General features: G+C 43.0%; 1 protein-coding gene across 5 annotated transcripts in view; it reads right to left on the minus strand.

The window, feature by feature from the left end:
* Nucleotides 1-16,582, minus strand: part of LOC139351116 (collagen alpha-1(XXV) chain) — a 148,533-nt gene extending 131,951 nt beyond the window's left edge. For 3 of the 5 annotated variants that reach the window (XM_070992816.1, XM_070992813.1, XM_070992812.1), the window contains exons 1-2: nucleotides 15,879-16,560; nucleotides 15,675-15,744 (exon numbers count right to left, since the gene is read on the minus strand). In XM_070992816.1, coding sequence (XP_070848917.1) covers nucleotides 15,675-15,691 — 17 coding nt within the window. In that variant the 5' untranslated portion in view covers nucleotides 15,692-15,744; nucleotides 15,879-16,560. Of the gene's footprint in view, nucleotides 1-15,674; nucleotides 15,745-15,878 lie in introns of all 5 variants that reach the window. The other 2 variants (XM_070992814.1, XM_070992817.1) reach the window with 2 other exon arrangements.
* Nucleotides 16,583-17,617: the final 1,035 nt, after the last annotated feature.

Raw genomic sequence — 17,617 nt, forward strand, 5'->3', positions numbered from 1 at the left:
GCTTTCACATTACATACACCCATTGTCCACATAAAGATATTGATGAGTGCAACCTTAAATGTTCTCTAATCTTCTCTTGAGGCAAGGTAGAAGTGTGGTTTGATCCATCCTACTGCCCCAATATTCAAATTACAGTGTAGGGGCCACACACAACTTATGATCAAAACACATAGCCAATAGTGACTTTATGCTAATTCGGCAAAATATGACAAGTGCGTGACACCAATGCAAATGTTGCACATGACATCCCTGACGTCTTCTGGCCTAATGGACAAGCTTGCTTCTGTACACAGCCTAGTTTTTGATACAAAAACAGGGCAGGCTTTGATACTGAGTGCAAATATTGACTTCTCCAGGATGGTTTCACTGCAGCCCGGGGTTGAAGGGACGCAGACCTCCCCTGCTCCCAGTCCTACTCCCCACACCTGCTGTGGTTGGCGGCCTTATTTACACCAGCACCAGTTGGAAATGTCAGTATACAGCACAGGCGAGCCAGAGATGCACAGGGCTCATAGGCACACAGTACCTACATATACACACCAATACACACTCCTCTCTGTTTCATCTCCAGCCCAGGGTTTTTGGGAGTCTGACAGGGGCTGCTTTCTTGGTGAGAACTAGGAGCCATGCCAACAGTCTGTCTAACCTAAGCTTGAATTTCTATGCGCACACACCGACACACAAAGCAACCAAACAAGCTACAAGACCTAACTGACATATTCGATGTTTTAAGACATCAGTATTGGGCAAAACCTGACCTGCTTCATCTCTGCGGTAGTTTCGAGTTTCAGGGGCTTCTAATGGATGTGGCGAGCGCAGGTACAATCCCAGCTCGCTCACAATACCGTGGCATCAGACAGTCAACACCAATCATTAAAACTCACGCTGGCACAATGCCGTGCTTGCTGGAGAGAAACCACACCAACACAGGGAGAATCACCCTGGACGAAACCTTTTCAGGACTTTGAAATTTTGTCAGAGCAGATAGAACAGTGTACCATTTACCATCATCAAAGCATGCTGTACAGAGAAGGCACAGTAAAGTCTCAGAGGGCCTGCTATTTTCATGAACCATTTAATGTGGCCTCCAAAGACATTTATATAATTTATCATTCTGAAGCGTCAAAGAAAACCCTTTTGCAGAGTGCATGCTAAAAACCCTGTTTGTTTCCTGTTTTTTTTTCCTTCCATCTTTGATGCAAAAAAAAATCCAACTAAATCTTTTTTTTTTTCTGAGGCTTGTTTGAGGAGGGATTCAGTGACCTGAGCCTTCTCATGGGGGATCCATATCAGCAGCGCGCACGCAGCCTGCTCCGCTTGCAGCTGGGAGGGTGGGGGGGTGTTTACTCACCAGTCTGCCGTCTCTGCTTATTTTGGTCACTTTTTTGTCTCGTCTTGTCAACAAATCCAGTTAATAACTGTAGACCCCAAACAGTTTGCTTCCCTGTGCTCCTCTCACTGAAACTGGAGAGAGGCTTTGAAGAGGATAAAGAGGCGACTGGACAGAGCAGAGGAAGGGTCATGTTGGAGGAGGATAGGATGAATATCTATGAGTCATAGATGGCTTTTAAAATACAGCTTTGCTCCAGGTTGAACTCAAACAGGTAGACACGTCTTTTATGTAGTGGCTGACAATAGCAAAGGGGAGTGAAGGGATCTTTGAGCAGATAACCCCTGTCAATTAGAGAATTCTTTGCAATGGCTCGTTCTGAGTCATCATTGCAAGAGTGGGGAGCTCTCATTTGAAGAGTGCAGAAAGGGGAAAAAATATCCTGGCAGCCTGAGTGCAGACAGCAGCACAAAGAGGCGATTTGAGTGAACAATTATTGGGCCGCACCAGACTTGACTGGTTTTTGTGTGCGCATGGGAAATTCTTTAGCACATGGCAATTAAAACACGGGTGGGGAAGGGACTTGAACATGACCCAATTTTGACATCAAGAGGTGGCAAGCAGTGCCTTGACGATGTTTTGGTGACTTCTGCACAACCTGTTTTACAAGCAATTCGCCTCATTTTCAGACTTATTACCCTTCTGTTTTGGCATCGGTAACATGGATGTAAAACTCTGAATGCTAAAACAAGTTTCCTACACATTTCTTCCCAAACATGTAATGAATTACATCTTTCAGCCATATATGTACTGCATATTGCTCTGTCGAAGGCCACAAAATCTGCCAACCACCACCTCTACAGCTCATATCCTGTGTCTCATTTGTTTAACCCATACAACAAACAACAAATCACTGTTTCACGAGGGGTTATGTACCAGACTATTTTCACTCGAATATGTATTTCCAGTTTCCCAAAATGCTAAACTTTTCCTTTAAGAAAGATCAGATATATGCAATTCAACTTATTGACATCTGCAGTCCAGTCGTCCTTGGCTGGATGGTTTGCTTGCAGCCCGTTGTGTGTGTGATGGCTTTCTTACAGGCAGCCAAGAGTATTTTAAAGACATATTCATCCTGTGCCATAAATGTGTCTTAGATTTTGCCCATTGCATAATGTGCAATCAAGGTCAATTCCAAATACTGTATTTTCATTATCTCTTTAGCAATCTCTTGCCAGTATACTAAGATTAGGACAAACCAAGAAAATATTTAAGCGATCAGCCAATTTTCACCACGCTATCTCCAGCATTAGTTTTGTCCCTAAAAGCCCCTTTGTAAAACTGCATGTTTATATAAAATAAAAGAACACATCAATTTCTTTCCTCACATTTGTTTGAAATTTGTGTTAGGTTGATCTCAAATTGACTGGTCTGACACCAGATCTGTCGAGGCATTAGCAGTCTTGGTGCGAACGAGGGAAGTCATTTCTATACTTCCTCTCCTGTTGACTTTGGCGAGCACATGCTAATCTGAGAACAGGCCGGAGGGGAGCAGTCTACCTGCAGCAGAGTTGCAGCAAAGTATAAAGAGAGAAATCTAGTGCAAATCAATTTTTTTTCCTCTTGTGATCCCTCAAACATTACCCCTTTGCATTTACAACACCTCTGACCCTATGCACTTATCTCAGTGTGCTATTCTTACAAGCCAGCATGTAATCACAAATAAAAACCAATCCCAAAAAGTGTAAAATATCACATCACTAATCTCCATCCACCTCACTGTATATAATGACTGAATGTTCTGCAGGCTTCTTCAGAACTACTGTTTTCAGTAACGTGTGCTTGTATAAACATTATGCCCAATGCAGGCAGTTGTGCAACCTAAAACTGTGCAGCTCTGGCCCCTGTCAGCACTGCACCCTGCCTCAGGCGGCACCTCTCAGAGGTGGCTTCATATCCGGCCCACTGATTTTGTCTTGCCTTTCCACCACCAGGAGAACCAAGCGGCCTCAATCACATTCTGTCAGTGAACCCAACACTTGATGGTATCATTTTAAAGGGTGGTGATGAGTTTCAGACATCCCAGTGTATTCACTCTATGATGAAAAGCCACGGGATTTCGCTGTCCACTCAATATCAATTGAAATTTCATTCATTTCATTCAACTTAGCAGCACTTTTCCTAAACTGCAACTTGATCTAGGACTAGCAAGATGTAGATTTATGGGTATGACATTCACAAGCAAGAGTGCCTTACCTCCTATGGGACTCAGCGCAACTGATTTAAACCAAAGAAACACTGAGTTATGTCGTGTTATTCCCTGTTCTCGCACACATGAAACCTACACCCTCATATTATTGGGACCTGACGTTTGCAGTAATGCAGATGCTTTGCTGGCTCCTGCCAGCTGACCTCCACCTCAAAAAGTGACGTCGAGTTCATAGGTGGGATAGCCAATAGCACATGAATAACTGCTTTCAGAATAACATGCTCAAGTCTATATTACATTGCGAGTTTGACTGCAGACGCGCACGTGTGCAAGAGTTTCCCTCTCATTTACTATGTTAAATGAAAGGAAAATGCATGTCGAAACCGACAGCAGATGCTCATGCTGAAATCCAACAGTCAATTTAGTTGTCAGTATTTTCATGGCATGTTCTGTATTCCTTAAATGATATTACACATGCATTTGGCACAATTGGAAAGATAAACTAATCTGGTCACCATCTCACCCTGGGCACCAGAATTACTGTGGCAAGTTCAAACTACTGGCATGTCATGTCATATTTAATCAGCTGAAATGTGCGTCATGTAAAGTCATGTCTCTTCTCCATAATTTTTTCCTATGGCTATTAAAAAGCCTGTAATGTTCAACAGTGGCAGCCGAGGCAGGGAGAATGCTGGGAAGGTAATTTGTTTTGAAGGTCAAGGACACGGTGATGGATCCCTCCTCATCTTCTGCTGTTTAGCACCGAGAAAGAGATAATCCCTACCTGAAGCACCTCGAATCAGTCATGCTGACATCCAGTATATCTGCAAAGAAGGAAGGATCACCCACTACCATTTTTTTTTTTGTTCAGAGACTGACAATAGCGATAACCTTGACTACACTAGATTAAGTCATCACCCAGCAGTGTGGTGTCTCTGCAAAAAGACCTTCAGTCAATTTTCCTCCTACTCTCACTATGGTTTGCTTAATCTGCTGCAGCTTCAAACTGGGAACATAAATGCTGCCATTCACTTGCACTATACAGACCCTGGGAAACCAGTGAAAACACTTATGGGTGTACTTATGAGACAATAAACATTTACAGTGCGCTAAAGATTTAAAGAGCAGGGATGGCTCCAATTAAACAAATGGTTTACTTAGACTTGGCTCTTTGCACAGTTTATCTTTGTCCATCAACAGGTGCCATAGAAGGCAACGTGGTCCCTCTGGATCACAATCTGAACTGCCACCAAAGCAGTCTATGTGCATTAAAGAAAGCTAGATAACATAGCATACTACCTACAATAGAACAACCAATATACTTGGACACAAAGATATATTCCAATACTTTCAGTCAGGTACAGGCATGCAATTTCCAGCATGTGTTGAATTTATCCAGTGCATGAAGTGCCCTGCAGCTGACACAGCAGGCGGTAAGTGCGACGTTCTGTGTGAAATGAATGGCACTCCCAGCTCAAGCCAACATCCCGACACTGTCAGTCTTGTTGAGAACTTTGTACTGCAGTAACAAGGTGCAGCATGAGAATCTCACGAGATGTGAAACTGCTTGAGATAGCAGCGTGGCTCATGGGAGGTGGCTCATTAACCTGGATCCAGACAAAGCCTCGATGAGTGGTTGTAGTGTTAAAAAGGTTGTTGGATGTAGGGCGGATGATTGCGACGTCTGTTTCAGAAGGTTGATCACATTTATTTGAAGTGATGCTTCCATTTTTCACTCCACAGACAGACATGGGAGGGGTATTGGGGTTCAGTGTCTTGCTCAAGGACACTTCGACATGTGGACAGGAGGAATTACCATCCCTATGAAAAATGGATGAGCTGCTCTACCATCTGAAGTACAGCTGCCTGCACAGCCATTTGAATAGCATCATCACCATCACTGTCAGCTACTAAGAGCTATAAGGTAAATATAAGGTTGAAGCTATATCTCTGCCTCAGCAAATCTTACAAAGAGACATGAAGTACACAAACTCTCAAACTTCTCAGATAAGTCTCCAAACTTTCCCAAAGTGTGTGTGAGGACACTGAAGCAAATGTATTATCACTTAAAAGCTCATAGTTAATATTAGACCCATAGGAAGTAATCTGTACATTACCACAATTGGGAATTTGGGTCATTCCCTGAAAATATATTAATATAAATTAATGCATTTATCTAAGTACGAGAAAGTAGAACACAACACGAGGCAACATTGTGTCTGAGCAACATTCGGATGTGTCATTCAGCATAAACGATTATTATACTTTTATGTTTGCGAGACAAATGGATAAAATATGCATGAGGTATTCTCTTTTACAATCTCAAAATGTTCCCGCTCAGTATGCCTGATTCATTAAAACCTAACAGACACTAATGCATGAATGCACATAAACCACTCATCAGCCTCAGAGTGAACAGCATGAATCCAGATGAATGGCATTATCAGCTGAGATAATCTTTCTTTTCCAACAGTGTGCACTGGAAGAGGGAGACAAAGCACCCTCGCCTTCAAGTCATTCGTCACAGTTCTTGCCATTGTCACTGGTCATTATGCTGAATTCAAATAGACTGTTCGCGAGCCCTCTTAGATGCTGTTGCTAAGCTTTCTGTTTAAGCACTGCGTTATCATCATTAACAATCATAAGTAAGTTGATTTTTGAGACTTTTTTTTTTTTAAGATAAAATGACGAGTGTTGCAAACAGTTTTTATCAGATGTATGAGCTAGCTAGCTAGCTAGCTTGAAAACTCCATGTGCAGCTGATGCTTTAATTGTTTCCAGCTGACCTGAGAGTCTTAAATACACACAACTACTGCATCCAACAGGACACACATTTCATGAATTCGCATCCCCTGCTTTCAATTTCACCATACCACTACATGCTTAATCTTACAAAACCACAATCTAATTGCCACTCATGGTAAGGACAGGCCAGAATACTTTATAAACAATTTCTCACATTTCAAGAAATCGTGCAGACAGGCACAGTTCACATCGTTATGCCACAGTGTCCCAAATAGTACCTCCATCTAAGACTTGAAATTAGACAAACCTATTTTCAGGCAGCCACACAGAGCATCAGTGCCGTTTATCAAGCTGTCAGAAATTACAATTTAACCAACCGTCTAGCCTGCTTGGACCATATCAAATGACCACTCAATTAAATTAAAGTGCATAGGGTTGTCTGTCTCACCGCTGGGTTTTCCAGGCCTTAACTGTGGCTTACACAGCTGTTTCTACCCTCTTCTTCATCAGATACAAAGGGAGGGGGCCCTGAAAGCAAGACTGTCTGTGCTATGACCAGACCATGAGGCAACTCTCTGCATATCAATCCATCTTTACTGACACATACGCAGTCGATGCATGTGCAGGGCATGTACATTCCCAGGTATGTTCAACTGGCAAATTGCCACTTCCCCAGGCACAGTATTATTTATTTGAGCCATATATTTAATTGCATGTTCGAGATTAATTGCATGCTAAAGGGGAAAGGAAAAAAAGTATTTATAAATATTGAGGAAAAATGCCGTTACATAAGCCTTAATTAGATCACAGCTTGTTGAGAAAATTCAGAATGAATGGTTTGGATCCATATATTTCATGCTTTCCCCCCTCTCTTAATTTAGAAAATTAAATATCATTAAAAGCCTTTGCCACTGGTAATAGATCAAGTTACAAAATCTACAGTGCGGGACCGCAGGGTGTCACACATGGCTCCATGTCTGTGATACTGGTGATTCTACATATGTGTGAGTGGGATCATCTGCGAGTGTGCATATTTTGTGACACAGCTGTGTCCACGGGTGTACAACAGCGTGTTTGTGAGTGCACATGGGCTCAAGCATTTGCTCGGTGTGTTTATTACCCTCTCAGATCTGCAGCGTGACTCATATTTCATGTCACATTTAGCACAGATTCGAGAAGGAAGTGCCGGCTGGCAGACTGCAAGAACCCTGGTGAGTGTTGGTGAGGAGGGGGCATCGGACAAGCTGACAAGATCTCAAGCATGGCATTCTTGTATCTTAAACTGAACATGGAACAGGGCAGTGAAAGGGTTGAAAAACAAGAGGGTCCCCTTAGCTGACAAACACACTGTTGTCTAATGGCGTTTGGCCCAGTGCACTAGAAACTCCAGTAGTCTGATCCAAGCATTTGAACCGCTTTGTCTCAGTCCAACCTCTTGGTGGCGGTCCGGGGAAGTCTGGGAGCACACAACATCTGGCCAGCCGCTGGGCAAACCCTGCTTGCCTCCATCACTCTTTCCACTTTGAGAAATCGCCTGAATCCCTGCTGTCTTTGGATAGCTTGAGGGATTGCTTGCTTGTTTTTGCTGAGACTAAAGGGCTTGAAAATTGAAATGAGGGCACTCCAAGATGTTAGCTCTAACAAATGCAATGACCGTAAATAATTGTTCTGAAAGGATTACTGTCAATTAGGTGTAGATTGATGTATCTTGCTTTAAAACCTAGAAATTAAACAAAAGACAATACAATAATTGCTATTTAAATTCAGAAATGTCACTTAAGCAAATTCATCTGGAAGATGAACGAGTAGTTAGGGACTGACTAAAAATTATTTGGGGTGACAGAAAAGCAGGAGAGGTATCAAAATGTTGCATGTTGGCCTTGGATCATAACGATGTATTTTGACATTCAGAGGGCAATTCATAATTTTCACGTCTAACGTTGGTACAATCTTGGTGTTTGAATTGGGATACGTCATCTAAATTTGCTTTGCCTTGTACTTATTTCTCACTAAATGTAACCAATTTCATACTGCAGCATCACTTTGAGAGACTGGGGAAGGGGGAGGGTCTAATTAAAAAAAAACACTTGGCAGGGTCATGAATTTTTAAAACATCACACCAATAATTTTCACTCAGTCCCTTTCTGGTTTAGGACCAAAATGACAAATTATTTGGTGTCAAGAAATGCTGTTTTTGGACTTAAGAACTGAACATAACAAGAAACAGCTCTCAACTAATGTGGGTCTGTGGACTTACAGTAAATGATGAATACACACAAACAAAATAAACAGATTCAGCAAACGAAATCCATGCATTGTTTTCAAATTTAAAGTCTTTCTAGGGATGCCCACGAATGGTGGCAATACCACATGAACCATAGTTTGCATGTCAGGCACACGCTGGCAAAATTACAGCTTCCTGCCTTGGCACATCCCAACTCTTTTTTTGCACACCAGCCTGTTTTATTTGTAGTGCCTGTTCTTGTTAAGCTGACGGAGTACAGAGCAACAGCATCTGTGCCCCTCACCCCCCATCCTCGATGCCTGCTAGGGCTGACAGGCCTGGAGCACAAAGCCACAGGCGGTGGGGAGGGGTAGGAGAGCATGTGGGGAGCACCTCGGGGGTTCCTAGTTCTCTTTGCTCGTCTGGAGCCCAGAATTTCCATGACACGGGCAAACGCTGGCATCATCGTGCCTCACTAGTGATTTGAAATTGATGACAGACACTGGAAATCATTCTTACATTCAAAACAAATGAAATAAGAAATGTTTCACAGAGACAGGCACTGAGGGCTAAATTGCATTCTAAATCAGAGAGCATGTATAATATAGTTTGTGTTTGACAATTTGCAAGCATGATGCCAATAATGATTCCCAAACAGAAAATACTGACTGTATATCAAAAGAGACCTTGAATAAGACAGGCTGGTAAAAGAAATACAATATATTGGAGGTATCTTGTGGATTTTTTGCAAACACACATGTTCACAGCCAATGTTGCTCACCATCACTCATTGTGCTTATCCCTAAAGTCTAACAAATATGTCAAATAAAACATCTGCACCAATTGTTTGAGAGTATTTTAAATCTTGTGTCATTTACATCCGTGTGTACCAGCTAGCCGTTTCTTATTCACTGACTTCGTTTCAGCATATCTTGGCATGTTGCCGCCACCCGAAGGTCAGTGGAATAATGTGAAACCATTGGCAGAAATGTGTATCACATCACTCACTTTCACGCATGTGCATCCTCATGCCAAAGATTAAAAAAAAAAAGAAGACCCAGCCAAAGAAAAACAGCTCCATAGCACTACTAGAAATCAAAGTACACAGAAATAAATCCTCAAACATTGCAGTAGCCATTGCCGTCAGAGAAAAATCACCATATCGAACAGTGAACTAGCTGTTCCACAAGGGTGTCACGTTAGAAAAGGTCCCCCTTGTCCATTAAGGTCTCTTTGAATATTGGTGGGTGAGGGATGAGTATGTGGGCTTGTGAAGGGAAGGCTGAACTGAAGCCATTACAAAGGAGACTTCAGTCGGAGGATGACTGGAACTTTCAATCCCGTGTCAGAGGGCACCCGGCGGATGAGGCACAGAGTTTGTGAGCTGTCTTTTGTGGAGGATTTGCCACCCAGCGCCGACAGAGGAGCACTGGATCCTGGGAGAGGGAGCATCAAAGGGAACCAACAGCAGCGATTCCCCCTCCTGCACTAGAGGTTACAGGGCAACAGAGGGTGGGGTAATGTTGTATCACCACCACCTCCAAAGGGCCTGTTGAAGGTGTTGACACTCAGATACTCACCAGGCTTGCTAATGTGACGCTTCTTAATTCTTTTCCTCAATATTTAAACAACAAATTTGCCTTCCCTCAGGATAAAGAGACAGCATCTACGTGAGCAAACAATGAAATGGATACACTGCAAAGAACACTGTTGCAGACCTTCCCTCAAACATCATGCATGAGCAGATACTTTGAGGACCAAGGAAAAATTTCAATCCAGCACATCCAACAGGAAAACCATTCAACTGTAATCAAACAACTTGGGTGACATCCATCACTGTGGAGCCGAGAGCCAACAAAGTACCTAAGGGCATAAAACCACACAAGAATAATTTCGCTCCACCTTTAACAGTTCGGATTTCATTGTCCAACTTTATGCTTTGATTACGCAGAAAGTGCAAGGTCTCCTAAGGGGAAAACATTAATTTTATTACGAGCACAGCCTATTTTTGGAGCAAATGCACATCAAATAAAAAAGGGAGACAATTGTTTTATTCAATTGTGGGGTGTGCCGTCATGTTGTGGTGATGGAAATCCCTCCATTTAACTCAAAGTTGTAACCATAGCAGCAGCCAAGGCAGGATCTCCAAGCTTCCTACTTTGTTCCACTCAAAATAACAATTAAGGATCCCCGCCAGGAAACGTTCAAGGACACGTGCAACTAACCATTAGTACACGAGCATTTCGATTCCCCTCCATTCTTTTGGCCTTGTCTTCATTTTCCCAGCCTGAGGTACTTCAATCTCCAGCAGAGTGTTGTTGTGACATCGCTCACATAAAAATCATGTCATCTCCTCTCCATTCAGATTCTCCCCTAAGGTTAATGCATAGTAAAAGGAGAAAAAGTGTGCCACCCTTTCAATCCCCACAGTCATTACTAGTGCTTTCAGCTGGCAGGCCTCATAGTCTCCCATAAAAACTGCTGTGTCAAAGGTATAAAGAGACCATCTGTGCTATTTCCAGCATCCTGCCCTTTATAATAAACCTTGTGTGAGAATTAAAAATTAGGGCAAATGCACCACTTCTGATGATTCATCATGATAAATCACATCTGACTGATGTAAAATCGGAGCTGAATGAGTCGGGCTTTTCATGCAAAATACGATCCCTGCAAGATGTTATTCACTGTGTAGAGTACATCATGCTCATGATTTACATGTAGATAGCCTGTTAAGCAATTTAGCAGCAATCAAAATCATAATTGCCCATTCACCATCGCCTTCAGGCAAGGCTTCCCAGACTCCATCTTTCGTCTCCGGCCCGACTTGTTCACAAAGGCAGCCTAACCTGACTCACCTAACCAAAAGCAGCTGGCCACAGTGGCTACCTGGAAGTCTGCTTAGCCTTACCTAGCACTCAGTAATTACATGGCCATTAGGGCACCTCCCAGCACCAAACCACACAGAGGGCTAAATTCAAAAGCTGTCAGTGATTAATTACCAGTTGCCCACTGAGTTGAGGATATCTGAGGGGATTGGCACAACTGTAATTGTATCAGGCCACTGGGATTACACACTTTGTGAGGCAGAAAGGGGGAGTGTAACCCAGCTTGGCCACAAGGAGTTGAAAAGGAGTGATTAGGTTGTGGGTTGTGTGTATGTGTAGTTTTGATCCTCCTTAAGTGATTCAAATTTGGACTTGACAAAGCAAGCCAAACAGATATCGCTGCATCTGCTTCTGGTTTTATTTTGCAATCTACAGACATAACAGCCATCTGATATGACCCCCTGCTGCCCCTTTGCCCTTGACAACCAGCGCTGGGTGTTTAGTGGGGAAAAACAACATCTTGCACGTTACAAGTTTTGCGTTTCTGTTTTCTCAAGAGCACTTTGGCCGGTGTTTAGCTGCCAGGCTTTTTGAAGCGTTAACATCAAGAAACGCTGCAGAGTGGAGGAAAGGGGAAGGAGGGGGGAGGGGGTTTGAGGCATAGGGGTGAGTAAACAGGGAAAGAGCAAAGCAACGGTGCTTGCTGACTGCACATTTTATTATAGTCCCATTAAACAACAGGCCCTGCTTGGAATGCAGATCCCAGGGGAGGAGAGGGTATGCAAAAAAATGAAAATGAAAACTGCCCGCCAATACTGAAACAATTATTCGGAGACTTGCTTCACAGTGTGGCACACTGAGTGGGTGTGACTTCCGAGACTTCAAACCACGGTTTGGTTTGCTTTCCCCCCCCTAGACCCAAGACTATTTACACCAAATGCATGGTGTTAAAACAGTTTTTCAAAGTCAGGCTTCAACATGAAAATGTGGCTCAGGGTCCCCACTTAAAAGAGTACTCCACCAATTTAGCATTGCACTTCTGTCGTTGGACTCACGATGACATGTGTGTGTAATGCTAGTAGCAGCTAACGTAGCCTCAAGCTGGTAGCCTCAAGCAGACATGAGCAGTGGGCTACAGATGTCTGGTAAGATCACTTGTTTTCCACTCCACAGCCCCAGATTGTGTTCATTTCCATTTGATTCAGTCAAACACATAGGATCTGTGACTCTGGATTGTACTCAGTGACAGTAGTGCTTACAGATAAATATGAATAAAAATAATGATATCCTAATGTTTAGCAGGTATAATATTTACCTTGTTCACCATTATACTTTGGCCTGTTTGCATGTTAACATTTGCAGTTTTTGCTGGTAACTGGTCATAAATCAAAGTACAGGATTAATTTGAATTTTGACCCAATGGTGGTGCTGGATGAAAAGCTGAGGCAAAGTTGCTGCCATTTATCCTGAGGGGAACATGAACGTCCAAACCTCATTTTATTGAAAATCCATCCAAACGTTGTCAAGATATTTCACTAGAAACCATAATTGTCAACCTCTCAAAGTCAGACTTTTACTGAAATCAGAAGAATTCATTCTCTGGGCACCAAGAATGTGTAACAAATTTCATTTCAGACTTCATAACAGAAGTTGTCAAGACTTTCACTGAAAACATAAATGTCAATATTCCAGTGCAAGAGGAAAAGTCAGGGGATCACCAGTCAGTTGCATTCATTCTTTGAAGATCGTACATGTCTGTTCAAAATCTCATGCCCATCCATGTAATAACTGTTGAGGTCAGTCTGGACCAAAGTGGTTGACCCCCTGACCAACACTGCTCTCCCTTGAGCAATACCGCTAGCGTGGCTAAGAACAATCTCAAACCCAGTCACAGCCAAAGTGTGAAAATGCTTTTAGTCACTCCGAAGCAAAAGCAGACACTGTTTGAATGACAAATGACACCATAAAAAAACTTCACCTTCATTAACCAAGAATTACATCAGCATGAATAAAATGTGCTTTAAGTTCATGGCCAACTTTCTTTGATAAAGATGGTACAAACTTCTGATTCAGAAGCAACCTATAAAACATCCTGAAGCTATGGACCATTGCTCTGTCTTTGCAACCACTCCATCTTCTTTGACAGCAATAAAGTGAAGACTGTGAAAAGCACATTATGGTCCTCCCCTCAAAGAAAAAAAAGCCACATCTGAGCCAGGGGCTGTCTTCTAGACAGAGGAGAGGATAAATATTGAGTGAACCCATTCAGCATTCATACTGTACAAAGACATTTGGCCTGAAAAAGCATGCTCCCAAAGCATTAACAAAGTTGCATGTGTAATACACTTATGCTGCATGAACATTTCAATATTAAAAACACTACAGATTCTTCAAAGTATCCTGATGATATATGTGTTTTGTTTGTAACCATAGTTCAAAAAACTGGACATGAAAAAAAAAAAAAAAGGAATAAATTTCGGGAGTGCCAGTTCCTGAGATCAAGCTCGGTGCCGCCTTGGTTTCAGCATTGTTCCGCTTCATTTGATGTGAGATGTTTTCTTTGTTTTATTTCTGCCCTTTACAGAAATGTGGTGGGAGAAAATAAATGGCAGACATATGATAGGGATTGAGAACAGAGAGCAGCATGATTGTGAGAGTCTCATTATGGTTAATACGTCCAGTTCTTCTGGCTCAGTAATTCAGGCAGGCCCACTCAGCAGATGAGTCATCCGCAATTGATAAAACGCTTTCACCAGTTTTGTCTGTCACCTATGTCTGATTATAACAGATGTTATAATCCTTTTATTGTGTTGCTGTGTGCATCCGGTGGGGGGCATTTGTTTGTTTCACAGAGAGGTCAGGGATAACAACAGTTAGGGAGGATTCAGCGTCTGTCCCAAGGACACTTCCAACCTGCAGCACAGACGCTCTCAGACACCTGGATTGTCCATTCAGAGATCCAACCACAAGGCTACTCTGCACAATGTCACAACTGCGACTTTACCAGAGAGGTCACTTGCAGTATGTTCACACTTACTGTATCACATTCCCAGCTGGGCCTGACTGAGACCGTGATGTAGACGGAGCCCACTTCGTCAAACTTTTTAAGTTGTGAAAACATGTCAGATTCCTGCAGCGCGGCGTCCACCTACACTGGTGGATCAGCCGTTACAACATGCAGCAGGCCGCCAGGAACAAGCATCAGCTCCACATGTGCCTCACTGAGAGTGCATGGAAATGTCACCAACTTGTACAGTGACATGTTATTTACAAAAGGCAGGATATACTTTCATTCTTCACGTTCTCATTTCAAGGACTCCTTTTATCCACACTGAGAGGGGCTTAGGATCCTGTTTTTCAAACCTCCCGCTAGTATTCTGAAAAGTGATGATTGTCAGTGACCTTGTAGATGTTTTTGAGAGATTTCACATTGAAAAAAAACACAGAACGCTGCAAGTAAAAGCTTCAAATACATGTCCGGTGGACTCCTATAGAGCTTCATATATCCTCAATGTTAGCTTTTGATGAGCGAAGGAAACCTGTTTACAATGAATTTTTCATACAATCTAATGAAGTTTTTTAATGATCAAAATTGGAGATACGTGGTTTTCATTCAACATAGACAATATGCTGTTTGTTGAATGCTAGTTTTCGTGGTGCATCCATACTGTCAGGGAACATCTGCAGGGTTCTCTCACATTTCTCACCTCATCCTTACTGGAGCTGCCAATCACATGTTCAGGAGGCGCACTGACGTTTCCTCCAAATGACGCTCGCTCTATAGTAAATGCCATGGTGACATTTGAAAATCAGGAGGGAAAAAGTGATGTTACAGCTAAAATTGTGCACCATTCCCTCCAAGATCCTGGAGCAACATCTCCAACACCGATGCACGAACTAACCCAACCTTGACTCCATCCCAAAATGATCAGAATGCTGGCCCATACTGAAGGAATAAATGTTTCCATCTACTGGTGGGAAACGTGAATTTCAAGAGGCTTTTTTTCCCCTCTTCCTCTTTGGACAAGTAAGCAGCCAGCATCACAAGTCAAACAACCTCTCAGCAGGTCTATGTATAGACCGCTGTTAAATACCTTTCTTTCTGTTAAGTGTAATGGCCAGTCAGCTGTCTGCATCCTTCACAGCAGACCTCCCCCAAACTATCAACACTCCCCAGGCGACCTGTCATGTGTCATCGGTTTCAATGAAATTAAACAACGACCTGTTCGGAAAGCTTCCTTTCATTCTCACACCACCTCTGCTCTGAGTCGAACACCAGCGTCTCACACACCAACAGACAGCCACATGTCCAGAATGCACTGAGAGAGGACGTAGTTTTACCTGGGGGGCAGTTGCATTCAGGTGATGCTTGTCTGGCAGTGCGAATCTTGACAAAATTTTCATAGGAGCGCTGAAATGTGAAAAGAGTGGCATTTTCATTCATATGCACACGGTGCATTCAATTAAAAAAAAAAAGTAACTGTGTTCTCTATGGCACTGAAACAGTGAAAACAGTGGACTCAAGGGCAGCAAGTGCAGTCTTACCTGAGAGAGCAGCTCGTCCACTCTTTGTTCAATCAGTGAATTAAAATCATCCATGGAGTAGCCATGGGCGCGGACAAAGGTGTGCTCGCCATTCCCACTCTCCAAATCCACAACCCGGTTCTTCAGATCAGCTGCGTTCATGCTCAGGAGAATGCAAAAGGCGATGGACGCCACCGAACATAAAGACGAGATTATGTTCAGCACTGTTGTGCGGTAATGTTGTCGCTTCTGAGGCGCCACTTCTCTCTCCATGTTTCCCACGCACTTAGATGCTCCTCTTGCCTCCGCGATCTCCATTTAACTATAACTACATGCGCCGTTGGGAGCAAACTGCATCTGGCGCGGAGTCACGATTTTGTGGCACGCTGTTGTCTGTGTGAGAGAGTGTGTGTGAGAGTGTGCGGCTGCGACGCGGCGTTCACGTCCAGTGACTTTGTGGTGACAGCGACAGATAGATGAGTGGCGCTCCACTGCGCTCCAGCCAAAAGCGAGTCCACCTGTCTTGACGGCGTGTTGTGGCTCCTGCAAACTTGTTGCACCCTGCACAGTAGTGCCGCGGAGGAAATTGCTATTATGCACAATAAAGTAGAAAGAGAGACTAGGGAAATAGAAGGCAGCGCGCATGTAGTGGAGACAGGATTACCGCTCGGAGCTTTTCCACGGTGCAGGCATGCTCCCCCTCATTACGGCAACAACACGCCTCCAATCTGTCCCGACTGATTAACATAATTTATTGACTCGCTTCTTTTGAGCTCTTGCAGTCGAGTACAGTTGCCACAAGCTGACATGAAATGCAGTTGGACTGTGTTCCTGTCGGATTAAAGAACAACGAAACGCTGCGTAAAGACGCAATCAGGAGTTTCATTATGTAAAAACATGGCTTATTGTAGGACAGAAAACACGTGTACAGTCATAATTCATTCGTGGTATTATCGGGTGGTTAAAAATTGAAGAACTGCATTTTCTGCAGCAGATGTCTGGCAACGTTCTCAAATTGTTTTTGGCCGTGGCGCTGCGTAAAAACGCACGGAAATCCTAAAAGCGCCCATCCGAAGGTTTGGGTGGATAGAGGCACTCGCTCAACTGTCCACGTGTAAGAATATAACACATTTACTGATTGATTGTGATCAATAGACCTGATGTGGAAAGAAGAGGCCAGCAGCCCCCACAATGTGAGCCCCCTTTGAACTGTTTGATGCCTTGAATTCTGATAAGATGTGAGGCATGTCGCAGGCATCAGTGATTGACGTTACATGACACTGGCAAAAACTGAGAAATGGAGTAAGAAATCATTCTGAGAAGATTTCCAATCTAAAGTGCTGACAGAAATACAGAAATGAAGAATTAATCTAAACATTTTGGCACTTTGCATCAACTCTAATGCACATCCACAGCTGAACAGTCTGATTTGCACAATGATAATCGAATGTATTTACCAGGCTTTGGCACAAGAATCAATACAAGTGTTCTCTCTGCTAATGCATCAAGGCTGAAAGCTGCGATCTGAATTTAATATGCAGACTGTTGCTCTGAATATGAGCTAGTTTTAATATATATTTAATGAATAGCAATATCAACATCTATCCCTCTACACTCTTCACCCGTTCCAAAATGCCAAAAATGTCTTTTTGAGTGATTCTGATGACACTGAACAGAGAAGTCATTTCTTGTCTGCAGTCAGAAATTTTTAATGGGGAAGGACTTCAAATATCCATAAACCTCTCCAGACTCCTGACTTC

Source organism: Chaetodon trifascialis, chromosome 23, assembly GCF_039877785.1.
Source record: "Chaetodon trifascialis isolate fChaTrf1 chromosome 23, fChaTrf1.hap1, whole genome shotgun sequence".
Classification (NCBI taxonomy): Eukaryota; Metazoa; Chordata; class Actinopteri; order Chaetodontiformes; family Chaetodontidae; genus Chaetodon; species Chaetodon trifascialis.